Source organism: Chaetodon auriga, chromosome 16, assembly GCF_051107435.1.
Source record: "Chaetodon auriga isolate fChaAug3 chromosome 16, fChaAug3.hap1, whole genome shotgun sequence".
NCBI lineage: Eukaryota > Metazoa > Chordata > Actinopteri > Chaetodontiformes > Chaetodontidae > Chaetodon > Chaetodon auriga.
In genome coordinates, this window is record NC_135089.1 from 13,080,279 (window position 1) to 13,105,208 (window position 24,930).

The 24,930-nt window shown below is 42.9% G+C and overlaps 1 protein-coding gene across 3 annotated transcripts in view; it reads right to left on the bottom strand.

Moving 5' to 3' along the window:
• The window catches only part of LOC143334675 (voltage-dependent T-type calcium channel subunit alpha-1I-like), a 142,928-nt gene that overhangs the window by 35,736 nt on the left and 82,262 nt on the right, over window positions 1-24,930 (bottom strand). For all 3 annotated transcript variants that reach the window (XM_076753577.1, XM_076753575.1, XM_076753578.1), the window contains 13 exons: window positions 23,677-23,774; window positions 19,466-19,625; window positions 14,967-15,315; window positions 14,155-14,247; window positions 10,430-10,754; window positions 9,792-10,180; window positions 5,970-6,121; window positions 5,212-5,397; window positions 3,359-3,476; window positions 3,093-3,248; window positions 2,469-2,559; window positions 1,264-1,418; window positions 124-867 (listed from right to left, as the gene is read on the bottom strand). In XM_076753577.1, the coding sequence (XP_076609692.1) occupies window positions 124-867; window positions 1,264-1,418; window positions 2,469-2,559; window positions 3,093-3,248; window positions 3,359-3,476; window positions 5,212-5,397; window positions 5,970-6,121; window positions 9,792-10,180; window positions 10,430-10,754; window positions 14,155-14,247; window positions 14,967-15,315; window positions 19,466-19,625; window positions 23,677-23,774 (3,016 nt within the window). The remainder of the gene's footprint in view (window positions 1-123; window positions 868-1,263; window positions 1,419-2,468; window positions 2,560-3,092; window positions 3,249-3,358; window positions 3,477-5,211; window positions 5,398-5,969; window positions 6,122-9,791; window positions 10,181-10,429; window positions 10,755-14,154; window positions 14,248-14,966; window positions 15,316-19,465; window positions 19,626-23,676; window positions 23,775-24,930) is intronic.

A 24,930-nucleotide genomic window follows, 5' to 3' on the forward strand; every position in this document is an offset into this window, starting at 1 on the left:
CTGCATCTGTGGAAATGGACTATGTATCACAGGAAAGTCGTACGATTTCATAAGCTTACTTCACTTACTAATGCTATTAACATTTAATTCTCTCCCTCAGACACACACTTAACTGTAACTTACATAGTCAGTGTCATCATCCAGGTCCTCCCGGTCCTTGCTGCGTGTGTTAACCTGTGGGAAGACCTCTGCCATCAGCTGGCTCTGGGGGTCTGCCCCTCCAGCTGGCTCAGTTGGGTGTCTAGGAGGGGGCTGGAGAAGCTGAGATAGAGGAGTCTTCCCATTACAGTCTTGGTGTACCCCTCCTAAACCACCCAAATTGTCAAGCGCACCGCCACCACCTCCGCTGATGACCATCCCCCCAGAGAAGCTCTTCTTCCTCTGGTGAGCGTGGAGCGTCACTGGGTGCGTCAGCGGGTGGTGTGATGGCAGTGGAGGGTGCGGAGGTCCTGGAACCTGCAGCAGGTGGGGCAACTCTAGTGATAGAGCTCTGCGGTCCCTCCTGGGTACAAAGTGGCCTGGGAGCATAGGATGGGGAAGGTGGAGAGATTGTGGAGCTGCCGCGGGAGGAGAGAGGAGAGACTCCTCCTCGTCTGGATGGACATGTTGGAGGTGGCGGTGAGGGGATGAAGAGGCACGGGGACCCCGGATACGGAGGCTTCCTCCAACCACTCCACCAAGACCCCCCAGGCCGTAGCCATAGAAGGGCCTTGCAGAGGTGGGGTTGAAGGCTGGACTGGCAGAGGGAGATGAGGAGGAGCAGGGGCGGCATCCACCCAGGCTGTTCCAACTGGATCGACGGGCCCACAAGGCCTGAGGATGGGGAGGCAGTTGGCGGCCCCAGTTGTGATAACCTCGACCTGGATACTGAGAGAGATGCAGAGAGGTCTCTTCTATCAGCCACACTGTCTGGATTACTAACAAAACTGAACAGAGCTGATCCAAAGAATACACACATCTCATAATAACGGAAGAAAATGGTGATGTGCTACTCATTACATGAATAACACTTAGAAATACCTTGTGAGAGCAGTCAAAGGGCAATAGATAATCAAATTACATCAAATTTAATTAGCTATTCAAATAGTCATTACAAATTGGTGTCCTGCATATTAGAAAGGCAACGCAAAGAGAGAAATGACCTGTACTTTGACTTTCACATTGTTTCAGTTATATCAACACGACTGGTAAAGAGCTAATAAACAGCAGCTATCTATTTTTTTTTTTTTTCCAGCTTCTCTCTTTACAGTCTGAGCCTCTTACCACAGCCCTGTGCTCCAGGTTTGCCCTGCCAAGAGAAATAACGCTGTTCTTCCTGGAGCCAAGAGCAAACGTCAACCTCTCTCCTGGAAACAGACCAGGGGGCAGTGGGGACAGGTCCAGGTGCCCATTAGGGGTTAGTGTACAGATCTTTGGGTCTGGAGGAAAGAAGGAGTGAAATTAAGAAGATGGAAGGCAGGAACAAGTGGTGATAAGGGAGGGAGAGGAGAGATAAGCTGGAACACAGTCAAAGGAAGAAAGGCAGCATCCTCTTCCTGTTTCTTCTTTTCTTCAGTGCCATGCAAATAGAACTTGGTATGCTGCATCACTTTACAACATAAATGTAATAAAATGATGTTATGGCGTGCTCAGAGAGGCAGAGGAGTGTTTAATTTACGCTAAATCACCTTAGAGGAGCTGGAGAGGAGCTCATAATGGTGAAAGAGAGGAATATCTGCCAGTGGTTTGTCCATTCTCAAACACATCCTTTGGTGGAATAGGTCTCAAGGAGCCATTAACGTTCCAAATGTGCTTTTTTTTTTTTTTTTTTTTTTTAAATTTCAGGTAAGCTGACATTTAAAAGGCACATTTAGGCTCAGAAGAACTGTGATCAGACATCATCAGAGGCCTCCCTAATGTGGCTCTAAATGCTACTCTGTCGCTCGATGCTTTGGTTGGTTCTTGGTGAGTTCACTTTTGTTATGCCTACAGGGAGAAGAGGGGACACGAGTAGATGGAGACGTGGCATCAGGCATGCATTATTCAAAGTTTGCGCGGCTTACATTTCAGACTGGAAAAGGATGGTTAGCACTGTTTATTGTGGAAATGAAGACGATTTTGATGCCAAAGGCACAACCAAAACGTTGATAGTTCCCTGGCGTACTGAATGGCTAGAGGACTGGTTACTGTATGATCATAGGTGTACCTTTTGTAATTCTTGGAGCCATTTTGCTTCTTTGAAATCCTGTTTTTTTATTCAGACAAGAAAGCCAGACTATTTGTTTGAAAATGATTAAAGAAGTGAAGAGAAAATATAATGTTAAACGATCTCTGATATAACAATTTGTCAGAGGCGTGGTTACTTTAACAGTTTCCATGCAGAACCCCACATTTAAGGGCGAAATGGTCATTTAATTTCAGAGGTGAGAAGAAAATCAATCTTTATTAAATAAAAAAAATGCTGTAAAGCTCCGAGAGGCATTTAATACCTGAGAGATGCAGAGAGTCTTTCAGTTTATCGTTCTCCTCAAAATTACAGGAAGACCTGTCATCATCCGAGTAAGAGCGGTTTGCATCACCCTGTATCGGGATGAGTGAGAGAAAATGAATGGGTGAGAGAGAAAGAGGAGACAAAGGAGAGGGATGGGAAGGAAGAGGAGACATGAGAGAAGATGGAGGGAGGAAGTAATAGAGGGTGGGAGAGAGAATGAAAGGTATTGAAATAATGAGCAATCACAAACTATTTTCAATAGAAACCTTCCATCTTTTGTGGTCTCCTTATTAACCAACTATCTACTGTGAGGGGCAATTTTCTCCCAAACCCACCTGGTTTACTTTCAATTGTCAAATCCAGCTCTAAAATACAAATGTCTGGAGATCAGCTGTAACTTACTCCTCATTCGTTGCTGTTGTTGAACAAATTCTGATGACAAAGATACTGTTTTCTCATTAATATTCATCTATTTCTTTAAATTATGCAACAAGATTATATTTCAACCCACAGGTCAGATAACTCAACATATGTCTGAGTGTGTCACAATGTGTCACAAACAAAATAAAACCTAGGACATGATTGGCTAATGCTGTCCAGTGCCCTAAACAAGATGTCTTACCTCAGCTTGGAAACCCTCAACCAAGATGGCGACAAGTAAGTTGAAGAGCACGTAGTTTCCAAATGTCATAAGAGCTACAAAGTAGAGAGCAGCGCAGGGCGAGGTGGACGCCATGCCATTGTACAACACCATGTTCCAGTCCTCCTGAGTGAGAATCTGCAGAGAATATACACAAGGAGTGAAGCAGGAACACACATGTGTAGCAACACACTAATGTGCATACAGGTAGAAAAAATAAGCAGATGAAAATGTGTCTTTAATTGTACCTGGAAGACAGTGACGATGGCCCAGAGCAGTGAGTCAAAGTTCTTCCTGTCGGGCACTGTGTCTCCTGCCTCTGTCTTCAGACTGAACTTACACCCAAAGATATGCATCCCCAGGATACTGCAACACAGGAAGGGCTTTCTCTGATAATTCAGTCACACATGCGGTCACAGATTAAGAGTACGCTGCATTTATGTTGCAAGTACGTTGAAATTGTAAGTATGTACACCTGCAGACAACGTGAAGAATTACGGGTTAGGTACATGTACTCAAAATCAAAATACATAATACGCTATAACTACTATGATACTTTCTGCATCATTCAGAGCTCCATTTCTTTGTCTTTCGCTCTCTTTCCTCCCACCTGCACCCATCTGTTTGCTCTCGTCACGAGACTGTGACCTCAGACAATGTCGTTCATATTCTCATTCATTGCTAGTTTCTTTAGAGCAATTTGTGGAAAGGGTTTAAAAGTTGATGTCTTGGCTGAGTGGTATTGTACATTAACCGCTCACTAAAAGCTACGGTTGCTGGATGTATAGGCCAAGTGCCACTCACTCAGGCTAGCATTAGCTGTCTGAAAGCTCTGATGCCATCTGTCTTGGCACACTTATGCTTGATTGCCGTGCTGCAGGGGTACAGCAACTGGTCGACAGGTATGCACACACACACACATATGAAGTCACAAACACATGCACACAAAGGGACAAGCAGGACTGAGCTGATTGCATTACACTCCTGTGGAACTCATATCTATCATGTGAAAATGATTGCACTTCCAACAATTATGATAAACTATTCAAATAACCATAATTCTGTTAATACCATTTTCATTTTCAGTTATCGCCCACGGAAGTGGGATTGGAGAGAAAACAGAGCAGTGTGTGTGTGTGTGTGTGTGTGTGTGTGTGTGTGTGTGTGCTTGGGGAGGTTAACAAGAGGACAGATTAGGCTGAATGATTCTGTTACTGTAAATTACAGTTTTCAGCTTCTGCATCACAATTTTCATTTAGGTACATTGTAAATGCTGTCTTATATTTTTAATTGTTACATGTGATTTAGAGAATCATCGTGCAGACTATTAGGACAACTCTGTCTCTCTATCTCTTTGAATTTTTACCTCTGATCAAGCGGAATGATTTAGTCTTTACTAAATTCATACCAAGACAAAGCTTTGCCAATGGTGTAGTACAACCAATTTTTATACCAAAACTAAAGCTATTCATGTCAACTTCAAATTAAACCAATTTACTGATATGCTGTTGGAATTTGAGATCAGTCTCTGTCAGTTTAATAGCTCCAGTTCTTTGGCCTCAGGCCCATCTGTCTAATTTAGTGGAAATTCACAAGTTGAATGTCAAATATACTGCTGACAGACACAAACAAGTAAAGGTACTCTTAACTTTCATGGAAAAAGTAATGCTGGAGAAGGTGGCAGGTCAAAGAGAAAAGCCTGGACTCAACTAAGACACAGTTTGGGGTGGAACTCCAATAATTGGAAGCTAATCCTATTATTGTGCACGGACAGTGTTCAGGCCTTCGGCTAAGGCAGCCTGCACCATGCTCAAATAATATAATTTTGTCTTAATTTGCTGATATTCTATCACAGCTCTTACTTTTGTATTCAAACATTTGGAATGGCAACGAACTAAACCTGTTAAACTATCAGGCACAGCGCTGCGCATACATACATGCAGTACATACAGTATGTGTAAACAAACACGCACACACCTAAATCTCTGCTCTGCTGCTCCACAGATTCTTACCAACACTTCTCACCCTCTCTGTGTCTTGCTAATTTATTTTCCCTGAGCTATATTCCACATAGATACGTGCCCCTGTGGCCCTCTGTTACCTGAAGATGAAGATGAAGAGCATGAGCAGCATACAGAAAGTGGCCACGTTGTCCATAGTCTTCATCAGCACCACCAGCTGCCGCCTCAGCGCAGGCATGAACCTCACCAGCTTAATGACCCTCAGCAGCCTGAACGTCCTCAGCACTGACAGGCCGCCGTCTGCCTGGCCGATAATCTCACACACACTGGGGGTATGAGTTGCGTTGGGTGGATGTGTGTTTAACAGAGAGAGACGGAGACACAGTGAGAAGTCGGACGATGTGGAGGAATTTGAATAAAAAAGGGTAAATTGATAGAGGGGAAAAAAAAATACATATTGTTATAATAAGGGAATATGGGGAGTGGAAGAATTTACATATAAATAGAAGTCAATAGACTGGAGGGAAACACTCGCTAAAAGAAGATCGGATAAGAGAATAAGTCAGTCCTTTATTTTAAATAAAAACACACTACTGCACATTTTTCAACATAGGTTTAGGTCTATGAGTATACATAATCCACATTAGTGTGATAAGGAATATTGCTGCATTTTACATATTTCATCCCCATGACAGTTCCCACGTGAAATATATGTCACATAAAATAAGTAGTGTGGCTAAATGCAAAACTCCATGGGGAACGCACCAAAAAGAAAAGAGGAACAATTTGACTCTCAAATCTCAGCCTTTGGATTCTTTAGTTTTGGGACAGAGCTCGCAACTATTATATCTCATTCATTATATTTCACGATACGCAACCTGCAGACTAAGTGACAGACCTGATGATGACAATGATGCCGTCAAAGATGTTGTAGGGGTTCCTCAGGTATTCAAAGAAGCCAAAAGCGGTCAGCTTTAGGATCATCTCCAGGGTGAACATGCTGGTGAAGACAATATTGCAGATCTCCAGGACATTGGTCAACTCCTCGGGCTGGGTGGAGGCAGATAGAGGTTGGAGGGGTGACAGGAACATAATGAAAATAGCAAGTAAGACGTGGATGTGGGTATAGACAGAATCGTAGGTAAAAGATAAAAGGGTTTGAGTTACAAGCCTTCCGAGTCAAAAACAGAGCAGTGGTATACACAGACAGAGAGGCAGGTACAGACAAAGAGATAAAAACATCGCTGATACTGAACCACTGCTTTGCAATCACTGTTGCTGCAACAAAAGATGCAGGAGCCACTGCAAAGAAAACAATTGTGTACGCATCACATTTCTCCGCCTGTGTTGAAAAGGCTGTCACTCAAACTGTCAGAGAATTCTCTTTTACCTGGCAAATAAAATTAACACATATACCTCATCTTAGGTGGACAACAGACAGAGAGGAAAGGGCCTGAGCAACAGGGAAACACACTGTGTTTTTTAGCACAGGTGTGAAATTGTAAAGGAAAACTCTGTCACATCAGCGATAGAGCAGAGGAAAACGAGAATGGAGAGTGTGTATTTTCTGTGATGGTGTCAAACACTGGCTGAATAGGAGAGCATGCTATCTGACAAAGGAGCACACACATGCATCGAACACACACGCGCGCACGTCAGTCAATCCCAGGTTTATTTCCATTTGCACGTATGTGTGTGTACAAGCAGACTCTCTCCATGCAAGTGCACTTTGTGTGTGAGTGAATGTGTGTTATGCACGATATGGATCAGATGCTTTCTGTGATACCCCCTGTGAATTTCAGTTTCAAAGCCAGCGGAGAAATAGCCAGCTAGCCCTGCCAAAGTTAGCAAACCATGTCAGAGAAAAACACTCTCAGCCCTCCCCTACCCTAATCCGCTTTTTCTCCCGATCTATCTCCATCCCCCTAGTTCTCCATCCCTTTTTGTTTCTCTTTCTGAGTCTCATTATCAGGCGGACCCATCTCTTCCCAATCGATATCCTGCTGTCGATCAGAGGAGGGAGAACGGTAGAGGAAGAGGCCGGCTGAAGCAGAGGCAAAAAAAGAGGAGCGAGCAGATGGATTGTTTAGGAATAGATGATGACATGATGGAAGAGACGAGGAAAAAAAATATATTCGATTAGGGGTGAGAACAAATGATAAAAGGGGTGGAAGGAAAGGAAATAAGCCCACAAAACAGCCTAAATCTCATGAGCTCAGTTTTGACTACAATGTTTTGTCTGGGATAAATGCACAGACACAAACAGTTAGCGCTAACCTTGACCTATGTCCAGAGCTCACTCACTAGTCATAAGTACAAACACAGGATATGAGATTTATTGCTATTGACAGAACCATCACGGCCCTTGACACCACAGTTTAACGCAGACAAAATACCATCATTCCTCCCTCTCCTTGCTTGTGCCACCCTCTTTACTTTTCCTCCTCATGATCCATTACCTTTCACTCCCTAATCATGTTTGTACCTGTGTTCTCCCACATTACTCTTGACCTGGTCCCTAATTTTCCATCCCCTGGATAATATTTCATATTTTTCCCTCTCATACAAATATCCTCTCCCTGTGTCTCTCTTGAAATGTGGCCTCAGTCAGCTTGTGGATGCCGCCTTGAATATGAATGAATGAGCTACAGCTTCCAAGCCTGAATTTTAGCGTGCCAATTTCTTTTCCACACAGATATGTCCACACACAAACACACATAATATGAATGCAAATATGGAGCTCATCTTTTCCTAACGTGCAACATCATTTGATGAATTAGTAACAACCCAGCATAGATATGAAAAAATGATGCTTTACTGTCAAAGATGGCAAGAAAATACCTTTACAGAGCAATATGCATTTTTTTTTCTTTGAAACCATGCACTTGATGTGAACATGTCTTTTAAGCAGGGTGTTGTGCAAGTAAGGCAGCCCAGTGGTTCATCATTTTTTGGGGAGAGGCACATCAGTTTCAGAGTTCCTGTTTTAGAACAAAATTGCACGAGGTAAGACTTTTCTACTGCAGAGGAAAAACACGCACTTGTTTCACTGCTTCTGTGTCAGTCTGTGGAAGCAGTGGAGGGAGAAAGACTCAAGGGACAGACAGACAAAGCGTCTGTGAGTGTGTGCATGCAAATAGTGTATGTGTGTTTCCGCATACATGCATACCTTGACACTCGCACACACTCGCTCGTGCACACTGAATCACACAGGGAATTGAGCTGAAAACTGCTGTGTAACCAGCGTCTGCCTCGTTCTTCGCCTCTCACTCGTCTCCTTCTCTTCCCCCCCAACCCTCATTTATTTTTAGAGTCTTCAGAGATGAGAGAAAGCAACTACTCTGTACGCTGTCAAAGAGTGAGTGGGTGGATGAGAGAGTGAGACAGAGAGAGAGAGAAAGGAGAGAGAGAGAGAGAGAGAGAAAGAGAAGTGGATAGACAGAGGGTGAAACTGAGAGAGGTAAAAGAGAGTCAGAGTGTAGATGAGACACTTGGGGTAAGGCGGGAAGGACGGAAGGAAGGAAGACGGCAGGGAACAAAGGAGCAAGTGGGGGAAGGAATGTGCAAAGGGTGCACAGAGGGATTTATGGAGAAAATTAGGGGAGAGAGGTAGAAGTAAAATTAACAAGTGAGGGAATAAGACAGAAAAAGACAACAAAGAGATGAAACAGAATGGCATGAGTTGAGAGAGAGAAATGAGGAAAAAAGTTTTATGTAACAGCTTGTAAGTATTGTAAGTATATGTTTGCATGTGTTCCTGTCGGTGCACGTGCACAAATATGAAAAGATATTTGTTTATGTGCAGGCACACGCTGGACACAAGTGGATGTGTGTTGTGTGTGCGTGCGTGTGTGCTCTTGGCAGGCGTCTCCCACTCTCGCTCTCAGACACCTGCCTCGTCTGCCTCTGAGGAGCCTGGCCAATGTTAAAAGCCAGCTCGGTTTTGTCTACCGCGAGGCTAAATGTTTACACCTCTGTCAGGAAACTGCATGGCAGTGATGCTCCACTCCCACACTTATCCTTCTGAATGTCATCTGCTATTATGGCATTTCTCGCAGCAATGCTTCATCAGCAGTGATAGGTGGTTTATCTGGTGCGGCTGTGGTGATTTGTGGGAGTGAGAGCGGAGCGAGAAATTATTACGCCAACACACTCTATTGACACTATAGTATGTCAGTCTAAAGGACTGAAGGCGAGGAGGACAACATTCTCACTCCCAACTCCTTGCGTACAGACGTTTGGTCAGGACCCCTTGGCATCACGTTTCAAGGCACTGGGTAGCTGTTTAGCATCATTTCTCAAGGGGTCCTCACCAGGTATCCATCGTAACAAGTTGAAATGAGAACACGTTGGCGAGGACCATTGTATTTACCAGTTTCCAAAACATTGTCTGTCGTTTGTCTGTGCATTGCAGAGTTTTTGGAATAAGATCACAAAGAAATAAGGTAATTTAAATATAAAATAAAACCTGTTTTCCAATAAAGACCTGAAACAAAAAGTGGTAAAAAAGTGAATATGGTGTTTCCTCAAGCAAAATTAAGACAGTAGGAGGCTTCTTACTCTTACATGATCAAATATAAAAAAGATAATTAAAGAGCCGGTCTCTAATAGTGGTTTCCAAATGGATGCCTCTGTTCACTTTGGCTGGTTAAAATGGCACATTGTCACTGCACAAATGGTGTCAGTAACAATGACAGCATTGACTATATCACACATTTACCTGGTTATGATGCTCGATGCCCATACTGATGGTGTTGATGAGAATAGCGATCATAATGCCCCTGCTGAAGTACTTGCTCTCCACAATGCCCCAAAGTTTCCTTCTTATATCAGTCCACATGTCTTTACAATGTCCAAAGCACGTCCTCTTCCTCTTTTTCTCTCCATCTCCCCTCTCCTCTAGATGATTCTCCTCTTTGCCCGTCTCTTTCACTGCATCCTCTTCATCTTCCTCCCCGTTGGCGGAGTCTCCCACAGCCCTCATCCCCTCTTTCAATGATAATGAACATATAGGACAGTCCTCAGGATTCTGAGGGACAGCCAGACTGATGGAGTTGGCTAGTGGCTGAGGGCCGTGGTCTTGGTTGCTCTGGTGTGGGCAGTGGGATGCTAGACAGATGGGAATAGAAAGAACATGAGACTATGGATGCACTTTAACTTCAAATTCAAAATCCTGTACCTTTTACACTGCAGTGCACTGCATTGTAAACAGTACATCACCCCCAAATTCGCATTCATCAAACTGCAGCTAAGTTTGTATTCAAACCTAGTTACTGCCTAGTCCATATTTAATTTCAAGTGGCAAATGTTACATAAATAAAACATATTCAGATGTCATTGCTGAGGCCTCTCACTCACATCTTTGGTGCCTGGAATGATGTCGTTCTCCGTTCACGTTCCCTCCACCACGCCTGTTACCTCTGCCTCCGCCGGCTGGTGGGGGCTTGCCCCTCAGTGTGTAGTAGAGAGCTGCCGATCTCCTCTTAGCCTTGCGGAGGACGTGGCAGACCAGCTGGAAGATCTCCTCGTAGCAGTCTCCCGGCTCTGCCATGCTGGCCAAGGTGGAGGAGGACAAGCACTGCGCCCTTTGCTCCTGCATCAGCTGGTGTTCCCGCTGTTTGGTCTCCGAGAACTGCGTGGCGATAACCACCAGGCACAGGTTGATCATGAAGAATGAGCCAATCTGGATGGATGTGGTACAACAAAGACAAAGTTAGACCATGTGTGGAATTTGTTTGGTGAATTAAGATGTACAGTATTGAAGTGAGATGAAGCAAACGATGGAAAATAACTGCTGGGAACTTGAGCTAATATCTAACCCAAAGAATTAATTGTTCCCCAGAAAAGAAAGCAAGTAAAGAGTTAATGCAAAAATAGAGATTTCACAACTGTACCCGAAAAGTAACCCTAACTAAAACAATAAGAACCAGTGCAGTGTCTTATTTAAATAACTAGCCTAAGGCTAAAGCAGATGTTGCTCATTACGAAACATGAAATTTGTGAAGAAATGGGATTTTCCAACGGTAAATACAGACTTGTTTTTACATCAAGCTCACACACTCGCTGATTCAAATAATGTGTGCCAATCCCCCTGTAGAAATGTTAACACACATGCTAAAGGTCTGAGGGCTGGCTTCCTACCAAACGGAGGCTGATTGGACAAGACAGACAGAGCCAACACATGCCCAAAGCACAGTTCAGCGTCTGGCTATCTTTCTCTCATGTCTGACTTGACTTAACTTTCCCTCCCGCCTGTATTCCAACTGAATAGCTTTACTTTCCTCATGCCTGTGCTCCACAATGCTTCTCATGAACATTTCTTCATCAAGCACTTCTGTATTTTACACTTTTTTCACACAGAGCTCATTTTCTCATCATGAGTCAAAGTGAGGGTTGGAGGGATAGCTGCAGAAAGAAGATTGTGAATGGTATGTGTTGACTGATGCCTTTAGTGGCAGTAATGAGAATCACTACAGGACTGCTGAAATGACTTTTATTGGACTACTCCAAGTTGGTTATGGAACAATGATTAGATCAATACAAGCTGATGCTGAACAGATCAAAAACCAGACTGCTGGATGGATGTAGCAGTTTGTAGCAGAGCCTCGGGTTGTTCATTACAAACCCGAACATGTTTCCCTGTTTCTCCTTGGACAAAATTCTCAGACACACTGAAAACACAGACACCCATATACAACTGCAAGGCCAAAACATTTGGAGCAGCAACACTCCATAAAAAATGTACGGATAACATTCAGAAAATCCAAACTTAATGGCCTTCTACCTATAAACTTTCATCCCCTGTGATCAAAGATGCAGGGGAAGGTGAAGGAGAGACTGCAGAAGCTGTAAGGAATGAAAAAGAAGAGACTCCACAGATATTCACACAGAGAGAAAGAGAGAGGAAACATAGCAGGGAGGGGTGTGTGTGTGTGTGTGTGTGTGTGTGTGTGTGGAGAGAGGGAGGAGAGATACCCATCTGTGGCCTGTGGGTCAAAGCAGGTCTGCAGGTGTGTGGGGCTTTGATTTCCCTCCAGGCTTGCATCTGTGTGTGTGTCTATTCTGTGATTCTGATCAGTAGACAGCTTTGCGCATAATCAGGAAGGGCAGTCCAATCTCACGCATTGAGATGATCACTGCATTATGCATGCGTGCATGCAAACACACACACACACACACACACACACACATACACATACACACACACGCATAAACATTCACATAGACAAAAGCATGTGTGATCACACACTCAAGCACACAAATTAAGATGGCAGGCTTAGCATACAAGTGATTGCATGGGTCTATGTGCTTCCATACAGCTGCATCACATATATATATATTTTTTTCTCTGAAGCACACACACATGCACAGAGACACACACACAACCACCTAATAACTGCCCCATCGGTAGCACTTAGCTTTAAGACACCTTAATGCATTTACTCACAGTCTTCAATGTGACACCAATATACTGTAAACACTGTGGTTGCACACTTGAAAGTATATCAAGCATTAAGCAGACAGAGATGAGACTCTGTTTGAAACTATGAAGGTCAAGCGTCTCTTTGTCTCTGAGTTTAGTATTTGGGAAGACACACTCACAGGATCAGCTAACAAGCTTCATAATATTGCAACTTCGTAATGACACAACACACACACACACACACACACACACAAACACACAGAAAGAATTAGATAAGTAAAGGAGAATAAGGGAAAGGGCACAGAAGGAGAGGACTACAACATGAAAGACTGAGAGAGTTAAGGTGACCCTCACTGTGTGAACAACACCTTTGGGGCCCATGGAAGTGCCTGACTGAAAACTTCTCAGTGTCAACAACAGTTCCAAGGCATCCCCTAGGACCTTTGACTATACATTGCCAAACAAGCTGGAGCCTTGCAAGGAAGCTCAGAGGCACATTTGTGTCAATCAATCATGTACCACAAAGGGAGCAATGTGTTTGTCTGGTAGGTAGGTGTTGTGCAAGCCATTTGGGCTGTGTACATTGAATTTTAAAACAAATTAGCTTGTCAGTTCACAAGAGCCCAATTGTAGCAGTTCTGCTGGAGCATGAAATTTGACTTCAGATCAGTATGACAATGTAATCAGCAGTTCAGCTCAATTTTATGTGTCCTGTGCTGGACATTACTAGAACTGTATGATGGGGCTACATAATCCACATGACATGAGATTGTGATCAATGTAGCAGCACAAACCGGGCAAAAATGATTACAATGTGACACCTGTCAAATGTTTTTTAGCTGCCAAAAGGTGTTTACACTGGCAATAACAACCCCAAGTCAGAAGTGTCAAAAAGGGGGTGAAATTTACAGATGCAGTCAGGATGAACTTAACCAACTAAGCCTAATAAGGGCACTGTTGTGAGGAAGATATGGGCAGTTCTTGCACTGTGCTTAAGTTTGTTCCTTGTCATTACAGCATAGAGCAGAAATTGTTTAGTGTGCTTGTGGCTGATTGGCGCATTTGTATCTTCATCTCCATTACTCACCCTCCATTCATTCTTGTCTCCAATATACAGAGTGACTGACTGAATGAATGCATGAATGTATGAATTCAAAAAAACATCTCTGTGCCACCATCTGGCACTACACGCAAAGAGCTGATCTAGCTCTTGCACACTGAGTGCATACAGTATCTTTTTGACATACATTTTCTTGTATTTTTCAACTATCCTCCCACCTCTTCTCTCCCTTGTTTTCCTACTCAACACCAAAGCTGAATTTATGTAACATCTACCTCCTCCCCTCCCTTCCTCAGACATTGATTGTAGACAGTCTTTTATGCTACTATTGATTTCCACAAGTCTATTAGCACTCCAATCCGCGACTCAAGAAATATCCTCTTTCAATTTATTGATGGAGACCGCAGATGTCCACATATATTGGTAACGTTAGGAGAAAATATTACAAGTGATTCTTATCTCCAGAGTGTTTAACTACAGTTACGCTTCATTATTTATTCATTTTTTTAATCATCAGAACACATTGTACACTGGATGTGTGAAGTGGTAGGGATGTAGAGTACCAACATACTAATAAATGTAGGGGTGCGCTTTACTTACAATGATGAGCAAAATGAAGTAGATGAAGTTATAGAAGGAATGGGCATCCATTACGTAATACATTATCTCCACCCAGCCCTCCAGAGTGATGACCTAGGAGGAAAGAGTGTTAAGAAATAAACATTTACAAGTTAACAAGTTGCTGAGTAGAATATACCTACTAGTACAGCATAGTTCATATCACATTTCAATCCAGTGGATTGCTCTCAATGAATTTAATCTTGATCATATAGCATAGCTAACTTTCATAAAGAGTCACTTTGGAATGTCCCATAGCCCGACCTATCTCTACACCCAGCGAAAGGTCTGACTTATCACTGGTATGGGGAAAAAAAAATGCTCTGACTTGTTTGTATTCCTTTAATCCAATCACAATCGCCTTGGGCGGTGCTAAGCCTAGGATGCAGCGATGGTGCCATTGCAAAAAGTGTTGGGTGTAACTTAATTTGGTGGAACATTTGCATGTGGGGAGGCGAGCCCTGACATTTCAATGGCTAAATCTCCATGAAAGAAAACGGCACATAAAACAGTAAAGACGTATGTCGGCTATGTGATACGAGCAGGCCTGCCCGATTGTATGATCCAAATGTTCATCAAAACTTGCTATTTATAACTCGAGGTTGATAGTGCAGAAGTTGTTACTGTTGTTTCACATAGTAATGGGGACTTTGAAAACGATAACATGGAGATAGTGGGAGGAGAATGTTATGACAATGACAAGCTTACACCAACAGCCTAGTTCCTTTGACTTGGACTATAGTGCACCTAAAAAAAGACCTCACCTTTACCTCAGCAGCCCATAGAGGACATACCTGAAAAATTACGATCCAGGCATAGACAATGTTGTCAAAGTTGATGGCACCTTTGTGGGGGTTACTACTTCCTGTGTGGCATCGAGTGTAATACTGGTTCCAGTTGATACACAGACCCATTGCTTCGCCAGCACCACTACCGTTGGTCAGTGGCTCAGGACTCAGGCCCAGAGCCTGTCTGTGGAGTGCGTCCTCCCTGTCCAGGCAGCATGTGCGTCCTCCTTCGCGCCTCGCCGGCACATCAGAACATGACATGATGCCATTATCAGATGCCAGGGAGCAGATAAACGGACGCTCGTCATCCTCCTCTGGCTGGTAGTACGGAGGAGGCAGAGTCATACCTGAAGAGCTGGGGTAGGGACATGTTAAGAAGCTAAGTTAATGGTAACGGAATAAAATATAGTACAATAAAAACAAAAAGCACAGACCCTGCAGAGACGAGATCCAGAAGTGGTTGAGCTTGAGCTTACTAGACTAATAAATGGATAAATGGATCAGTATGGATCTGTAACAGACATATGTGTGTGAGAGAAAAACCTGACCCAGCAGTGAACTGGCACACACGCTTAAAGCTAGTGCAGCAAACTGAAGGAGTGCTGACAGGTGTGCTAAACAAGGGTGGGGTCAAGCCTTGGTCAGGACATGACAAAATGAGCGGCTTGAGGCAAAATCAAGCAGCACCTAACACGTCGCATTCAATTACATATGGTCCTCTATTTATCAGTTTGGAGAAGAAAAGTCAGTGGACTCTAAATAGACCAAATGTCTTACAGCAGTCTTTGTTGCTTTAAGTTTGTAAACTGCTCTATTAAACTTTGTTAGTCAGTGCTTCATGCAGGCTATTGCTGCAACAGTTCTGATACAGAGCACAAAGAAGCAGCTCCGAAGGGAAACTCTGGGAGCTTTCTTCCAGGCCTTGCCTAGCAAAAGCACTAGCTGGAATTGCAAAGGAATTGTAGACTGCGCTAGCCTCCTTGCCTGCTAGCGTCCAGCCTCCTATCCTTCAGCCTGCTTCCAAGTCAGCTAGCTACCAGCCTCTGCCCCAGCCTGCTAGCCTCAAGGCTGCTAGTCTGGAGATTGCACCGTGCTCTTGCTGCATTTGGGTGTTACCTCTTCTTTCTCTGTCCCTGTTTGCACAAATGTGACAGAATCAGAGAATAAGAATCAATTTTGCATGTTCTGCTCTTTTGTAGTTAGTTTTGCCATCTCAAGGGGGGTCACTGAATCATACAGTACAACAGCATGAGTTCTTTCTGTCTGGTAATTTTATTTTATTTTATTTATTTATTTTGTCCTGTTTGGGTTAACACCAATGCATCTATTGTGAACACCCAAAGGAGCCCTGGTGACACTGTTCCAAAAACCTTCAATGCATCATCGAGTGCCCCTCCTGAGATAGTGAGTGTCAATTGTAATGACCCACACATCTCTAAATTCTGAATCTAAGTGCACCTCATCATATTCTAAGATGTCTCTCATACTTCTCAGTTTTAATGTAAGCACTCTGAAGAGTCTGTCTTTCCCTTCACAATCCACCTGGGAACTCAGGCTTATCTTCATCTGTGGATTTATTTAAATGGAAAGTTTGCTGTCACTGTTACAGTTATGTGCTGATGAGGTTATTATGAGTATAAATATACATTTTATTACAAATATCAATCAAGAGAGGAAGGAAAAAGTAAATCCTTCCTAGCTAATGGAAGGAAACTGAAAACTGTAGCTGATGTTGAAGAGAATGAGTAATAAGAGAACACAAATGACACAAAATCAATTCAAAATTCAGAGAAAACAATGAGAAAGGTGTGCGTGACATGACTGTGGAGTAAATGAGGACGGGTGTCGATGCTCATACCAAGGTCTGGGTCTGGCAAAGACAAAAATAGACCCCCTCCATCAGCAGGCCCATTACTGAACACACACATTCAGGGTCACTCGCCCCACAGTATTTACTCATTGCAGGGTTTCTGTCTGTCACTTCAGCCGTCCTTTTGCTGTCTGTCAATTGGCCTGTTTCTCACATTTTGTCCCTGAACATTTCTCTGTACTGGTCTCTTCTTTCATTTTCTTTTCGCTGCATGGAGAGAAACCTGTCAGGAAACAGGTGGCTGAGGGCAAATAGTATGTGATGGAGACAACTGCACACAGTTGCTTCACTCTGTTGTGTACCCTGATATACCTCAAGCATTAACACATAGACTACAACCTTGCCTTATATTGCATTTGGCACTTGAACTCTCCTGATCTTCCTGAAACACAACCCTTGTGCATGCACACAAATTCCAGGATCAATAGTAGCAGTGACCTTGTCAGGGCTTTACCATTTCCCACTGAAAGTAGCTGAAACTGTGCATTGATTTGGTGGCACGGCAAAGTTTGCAGGTATGCACTGAGACACATTGAACTTACACTGACTTACAACAGAGTAGAGTATATGCAATCTAATGGAGGCCTGACAACAGAGATGAGCTTAAACGAAAGAACATTAAAAAAGGTTGTCAGTGGCATTCAAATTAGTGATTTACTAATGGTGCTAAAGTGGATTTAGAGACAAAAAGAGAAAAAGAAAGGAAAAGACGGAGAGAGGGTGCTTGTCAAAGTAGTGGAACATGAATGAAGGCTGTTGCCCCCCTGCTGGTGACTTGGCATCACACAGCATGGCACAGCAAAACCTGGCATCACACTGAGAAAACACCTGCCAGTGGAGAGCGAGATGGAGGGAAGGATCAAGGCTACAGAGTAGCAGAGAGAAGAGACAATTTCCAGCAATCGCATTAAGTGAGACTATGGGACAGTTGGCTGGACAGGCAGAAAGGAAGACAAACCACCTGAAATAGATAGAGTATAGTAGAGAAGACTGAGGAGGAGAAGCAGACACCAAAATGTGTGATCTTGCTATGGAAGTGCATGGGACAAACTCTTCTCTCCAATAAAAATGCCTTGAGGTGCTGTTGACCTGCTCTCTGAGGGCATTAGTGCAAAATATGTTTTGTAATGGGGCAGCTCAGATGAATAAATAGGTCTCCACAACAAATCAACCAAGATCTGCATGAAATTTTTACAACTTCCAGACATAAATAATGATTATATGTAATGGAAACTGGTCATGTATAGCTTAAGATGTTCAGAAGGGAAACAGACATGCTGATTGGAAACTTGGTAAAAAAAAAAAAAAAAGGTGCAGAGGCAAGAATAAAGCATGAAGAGAAAGGCAGAGATCAAAAGAGGGAGGGCGGAAACCAGAAACGTGAATGCTGCACTTGACTGCAACACTTAGCCCACTCTACCATAACCTCTCAGGGAGCTAATGCTAGCCCTTTACTTGGCATAACAGTCCTCAAGCATTAACTCTCAGCGGCCTTTCTAATTAAGAACACAAGTACCCTGACAAACCTGCATAATGTGTAAGTACAATGCTTTAAAATAAGAGGCAAAAATGATACTTTGATTAAATAATAACATTCAGCGCTCAGTTCAACGTGGCATCACTGCCTGCTGACCATTCTAATGGAGGAAAAATGTTCACTACAGCTGGACTAAAACATTGTAGTTGAAAATCAAGGTTTTGTCTTATTACTTTAACCTGTGTAGGAAAGTCAAAGTGAAGTCCTTGGCGGGTCCTGGTACGTGACCCTTAAGCCCAGTGAAGATAAATGTCAAACATGTCGGTAATTTCATGAGGTTGTTGCAGTAAATGTCGCCTCTCTACTTTAAGGTGAGGACAAAGCAGGCAGGACTTTGTTAGCTGGTGGACACGTGTCCCCTTTCATCTCACTATACGATCTGTCATTAGTATACGCTGTGTCAGCATCACCAAAGACAGCGCACAGAAACACAGAGCTGTTCAAGTGACTTATATACATATTAGAACACACAGATCAGGGGCATGTGTCTTTGTAGCGAGTCGATGGCGGGATAAAAAAGGAAACTGAGAGGATGCCATGAAATCAAACACTGCTGAATACTGGTGAATGTCACTCACACACCAACACAGTAGGTGATGCTGCCATGCAGGGTCATGAATATGGAGGTGTACAGCTGGAATCTAATCACGTTCTTAGTTGTAAACTGGGAAGAACTGTACTGTTAGCGTTTGCTTTGAAGCTTGAAAGAGATGGTAAGAGGAATATGTAGAAATGCTGCGGGATAGAGTTATGCTAATGCAGTATGATAGTAAAAAAGTAAAATATTCACAACACGCAGTATATGTTAAATCTTGTATGAAATGTGAAAGAGGATTTGATATGACAAGATTTTATGCTCATGTACAAACTGCAAAAATTGTACATTTTACAGTACAGTATTTTGATAGATTTATTACTGTATTACGGCTTTTCGTTTTCACCATTAGGGCACGATGTAAGGGAAAAGAAAGGGAAGCATACAGGTGAAATTTGAGGGCAGGTCCTCCCTCAGCATCACTTCCAATTTGAGGTCCATCCACACAAATACATGATACACACACACATACTGTACGCACTGATCTACGGTGTTTAACTCACAGGGTGAAGTTCTCCTCAAGGTAACAGCGGTTCCTCAGTAGCCCCGCCCACAGCTGCACACCGATGATGCCGAAGATGAAGAAGACGAAGAAGCAGAGGAGTAGCACGTTGCCTAGCATGGGTAGAGTGTCTAGCAGCAGGTTCACCAGGATGCGCATACCTGTGTGTTTCAGTAGGTCAATCAAACATTCAGTCAATATTGATTACCACAGTCTTACAGCTGAAATGGCGCTACAAGTAGCATTTTAGTTAAAGCTACAGTTACAGAGATGTTAATTAAAAACATCTCCTCATTTTGTTGATAAAACTGTAAAACCAGGTGGTATTACATTACCTTCAAAACGTTTTTACTGTTGCAATTTAGCATAATTGAATGTAATTTGTAGAGGACAGAGTTTTTTAAAAGCCCCACATTTGTGGGCATTTGTGTTAGACAACATAACAGCTGTTCAAATTCTGGGTATGACGGCAAACTAACTCGAAAGCACAAATAGTAACTGCATAATAAGTGTAATCAGGCTACACGAGGTCTCATTCATGATTGGATGAAACCTAATTGCAGAAATCCAAGTGTGTCCCCTGTCAAATAATGTTGACCTCACCGGTCCTACAGTGATGATGACAGCTGATTGGACTGAGAAGACAAAGAGACGTGAGACCTACTGATGAGATCACAGCATCCCTGTACTGACACCTGAGAGAGGTGTGTGTGTGTGTGTGTGTGTGTGTGTGTGTGTGTTTTGGTGTTATCATGAGTGTGATATGTGTGTATGTCTCCACTAATGTGACGTGTGTGTTTTTCAGTGGCATACTGAGATTTGTGAATAACAACTCAACAGTAGGTTAATGTGTCATAAACACAACAGTGCATCGAAACTTCCAACAGACTGAATGACAGGAGAGAAGCTGAGAGAGAAATACAGAAGGAGAGGAAGAAAGAGAGGGAGAGCAATGATGATGTACACAAATGTAGGCAATATTTACAGGAATGCAAACAGCTGCGGTGCATGCATTACACACAAACACAAAAACATAAAAACAAAAGAGCTGGTAATAAAAAAAAAATGAGTTTGGTGATTAGTGATTAGATTGGTGGTTATGTGCCCATTTAGAATGAGTGTGCTCACGTTTAGAGGATCATTTATCAAGTCAGCATGCAGTGTGCATCTGCATGTGTTTAATTAATTGACACTGAATAGTTCACATGCTGCTCTTAAATGTTTTCAGCCAACTTAAATCATGGTCAAAGCGCAATATGAACCCTTTGCTAAGCTTTGTAATAATGTATTCTATTGAGGTGAAGTTCAATCCAGACTTTGGTCAAGCTGTCTGTAGAGACACAAATTGTGAATGACACACTGACGTGTCATTAATTTGTCAGATTTGGATTTAGAAAGTAATAAAAAAACTGAAACGGAGATTTGGGAATTTTTGAAAATTTCATCTCAAGAAGGCAGAAGAAAGAATTCATGAGGTGAGCATGCACTCGTCTTTCTCCTCTGGCTAATTTTTCTCCCTCCTGTGGCTAATTTGTCTCATCAACTGGTATTAAATGGAGAGCAGTAGCGTTGCTGGTGTGTATGTGTCTCTGGTGGCGGCTAGAGGCGAGTCTAAATGTGTTTGTTCCCCAGGGTCCTTGTCATTAGGCCACTGTTCCATTAGGCCTAATTGGGTGAAGGGAGGAGGACGGATAGAGGGGGAGAGGGAGAACGAGAATAAGACAAGGCCCGAGGGTGTGCCGAAAAATAGTGAGTGCCAAAATAAAAAAGAAAGCAGAAAAGGACAAACATGAAAAAGACACATGCAAACAATGCAGAGATATAAAAGGAAAGGACAGCACACAAAAGTAACCAGAGAGAAAAGAATCAGCATGGTCTCACACAAATCAGCCTTTTTCTCAGCGTCCTTTTCTCCCTCTCTCTCTCTCTTTCTCTACCTGCCTCCATCTCTCTCCCCTCCTGGTGACTGTACCAGTTTGCCAGCTCCTGCTGTTCCCAGATAAAGATGGATGCTTCCCCTTGTGCCACAATGGAAACACATTTACAACTATCTGCCTGTGCTATTCACTTAAGACCAGGGAGTTCTCTTCTCTTCTCTTCTCTTCTCTTCTCTTCTCTTCTCTTCTCTTCTCTTCTCTTCTCTTCCTCCTTACACTACTTTCTACAGTGTTTGTTGTCTTTTCCACTCACATTCTGTCTAGCACTCCCTCTATCTCACACCAATTTCATCAAAAAAGCAGCCTAACACAACAGTACACACACACACACACACACACACACACACACACACACACACACACACACAGGTACAACAATGGACTATTATCTGCCGTTTTGTTGGAGGGTTACAAATTGAGGTGTGTGAGGGGTCAGGGTGTGCTCATGCTCCCTGAGTATCTGTGGGCACGGATAGGGGACAAAATCAGGCTACCGCATAGTCATGCAGCTTTATTGATAACGACATAAACATTAACAGTATGCACACGTCTCACCAACACACACACACACACACACACACACACACCCAGTACAGTATGAATGAATAAGAACACAGAAACTAAGAGTAGCCTCGTGCACACACATCTATAATGCACACATATCCAGAATATACATGCATTCGCTCATTAACTATGCATATGCTAATAAACTCATGTATCTGGAGCTTTGTGCTATAATGCTTAATCATCTCCAGAAAAGCAGATTTGTTTACAATCTGTACACTTGTCCCTGAAACACTATGTGCACTCTACTGCACACAATATCTTCTAATCAAACCACTTGAAGCATAATGCAGTTAGCGTCCATATTTTCTGAGTGCTGCTGCGGTGTCTGAAATATCGTACTCAGGACGGGCTTCTGGTTGATGGCTACAGCTGAAAGGTAAGTTGTCCTTGGGAATGTGTGGAAAATAGAAATCAGCTGAAGACAGGATGGTTTTTCGGGTAATTACACTCATTATGAAGACTCTGCCATGATTGGACATTTATGTTGAGAGCAAAAATCTGTAATAATTTACTCTAGGTAGAAGAAAAGTTATGACTTTTTATTTTTGCGAATGTGTCTTTCTCAGCGGTCTGTTGACAGCAGAGGACACGCAAAACAAGTGGATAGATGTACTAACTTAAGAGGTTAAATAATTGGTTGAAAAAAGAGATGGAAAGGCAGATGTTGACTTGTAGCGATAACACACGGCTCTATCTGCTCATTTCTCTCCCTCACATGTACAACCTTCTGTTCACAGAAAGGTTTGTTTTTCCTACAGTATCTACAGTATCTGTCCCCAAGGCTCAAAGTGAATTAGGCAACAGGGCTTTCACGAAATCAGCTCCATCTGCTGTGGACTTGTTTCATGATTACTTAAAAGTGGAAGTGGAATATCTTAAAGTCTCTCTCAGTGACTTTAAGATATTAAGGAAAAGTTCCTCTACATAAGTTATATGCTTTGTTAAAAATTCTGGACCGCTTGATTAACAACTGATCCCAAGCGTGTGTTCATTCACTCTGAAGTAGAAAATTGCTTTGCCTTTTTTTTTTTGCAACCACATAAGGCAACAGAAAAATGACAAAACTTATCAACGAAACAAACAATAAAAAGATTTTTGACTACTTATCTGAAACTCCATTACCCACAATTAGCATTAGCTGCTAATGCTCGGCTAACTGCTAAAGTGCTGGAACTAAGTGATGATGAGACCAGTCTGAGCCGAGCTTGTGCACGCTAATTGGTGCTTACAATGATTAAGAGCTGCCTATTAGGGCAGCGGGACAAAGTAATCAATAAGAGTTAGAAAGTTTGGCCAAGAACTGAGTTTTAGATGAGAGGAACAGACTTATGGTCACGGACTGATCAGTGAAGCAGCATTAATGGCTGGTTTGTAAATCTGATAAAGTTGTGACTCAGGGCCTGAGCTGGCTGTCTGATTAAGCAAAAGATGAATGTTTAATGATCCCCGTGGGGGAAAAGGTGGAATGCGAGTGCACAAAAAAGTCAGAGTTGTAATACATATACATGGATTTTCATGCAGATGCTTTTGTGCTTTATGTAGAGTGACTGACACACATAAGCACAAAGAGAAACTACGAGCACAAACACATAGACAATACACAGTCGCATGAAAGCGCACTTGGCCTACACACACTTTTGCACAAACAAATCCACACACTTTTGCACAAACTAATACACACACACATAAAAACTTTAAATGTTCTCACTTGGCACTCTGTTGATGGCTTTGAGGGGCCGGAGGACCCGCACCGTGCGAATGGCCGACAGGTTGATGTTCTGCAGGTCCAGTGAGTACTCTACCATTCTGGATAAACAGACGAGAAGACAGAGAAAACAGAGTGAGAGAGAGAATTTAACCTTTCTGTAGTTACCCAGGTATGCTACTGGCTCAAAATATGGCAAAAAAGGATTGCCGTGGCTCCACCTGGAACCAGAGATCCATGCACACGATTCGTATTGTTTGATATCGTCTCACCTGTGCCCTCCAAGAGCTGTGTGAGCCTCAACGGCACGGGGAATGTAATGCAAAGAGCGCTGCAACACTCCAGAGAAAGTGGTGGGGGGATAAAGTGACAAAGCATCAAAGGGGGAGAATAACATGAAAGGGAGGTGAGGAAGAGAAAGAGAGAGCGGGAAAAGAGGGATTCATTCTATTCTAAGTGTTGCCTGCAGGATGTTGTGGCTCAGTCAGAGCCTGGCATCTGTTAGCAAGTCATTTCCACAGCACGGCTAAGCTGTTTGTGCCCCCAAACCCAAACCACTTTCACAGGAGAATGGACACGGTTTGCCATGTGTATGTGAAAGCAGTGTGTGTATGCTTGAAAACAAAACCACACTTACACCATATGACTGTTACCATCAAGGTTCAGGTGGATGAATCAGTTTTATAGTCGACGTGTTTTAAACGAGAGCAGAAATGCCTCTGCGTGCACGTATATGTGTGCAATTTGTGTACATTGTGTAATAGCAGTTAAGCATGTCTGTGCACAGAATTGATGAGCCCAGGGCAACAACAGTGTTGGGACAGCCTGACACTAGCGGCAGCAACAGCACCGCGAGCTAATAATGCCCAAAGCACATCCACTGGCCTTGACAAAACAAGCCAAGCTCCCTGTCTCTCACATATATAGTCTTAGGAAACATGTCATTTACAGTGATGTGATACTTTATTAATCCCACAGGCAAGCTCTTTCCATTTGCCCTGCACCACAGCGCAGTCACCAACAGAGTAACAGCCCGGCTCACACTTGAGTAGGATTACTTGTTGTAACAAGGGTTTGAAATGCTGTACAGCTGACAAGCTGTTTTAACTTTAATAACTAAGAATTTATTCATATAGCAGTGAAATGTCTAAAACCAGATTTGCGGAGACATGCGAGGAAGTTAGATCACACTTTTTTTTTTTTATCCTTCTTCCTTTCAGACTTGAGGCAACAGTCCAATTCTTTTGCTCTGAACGT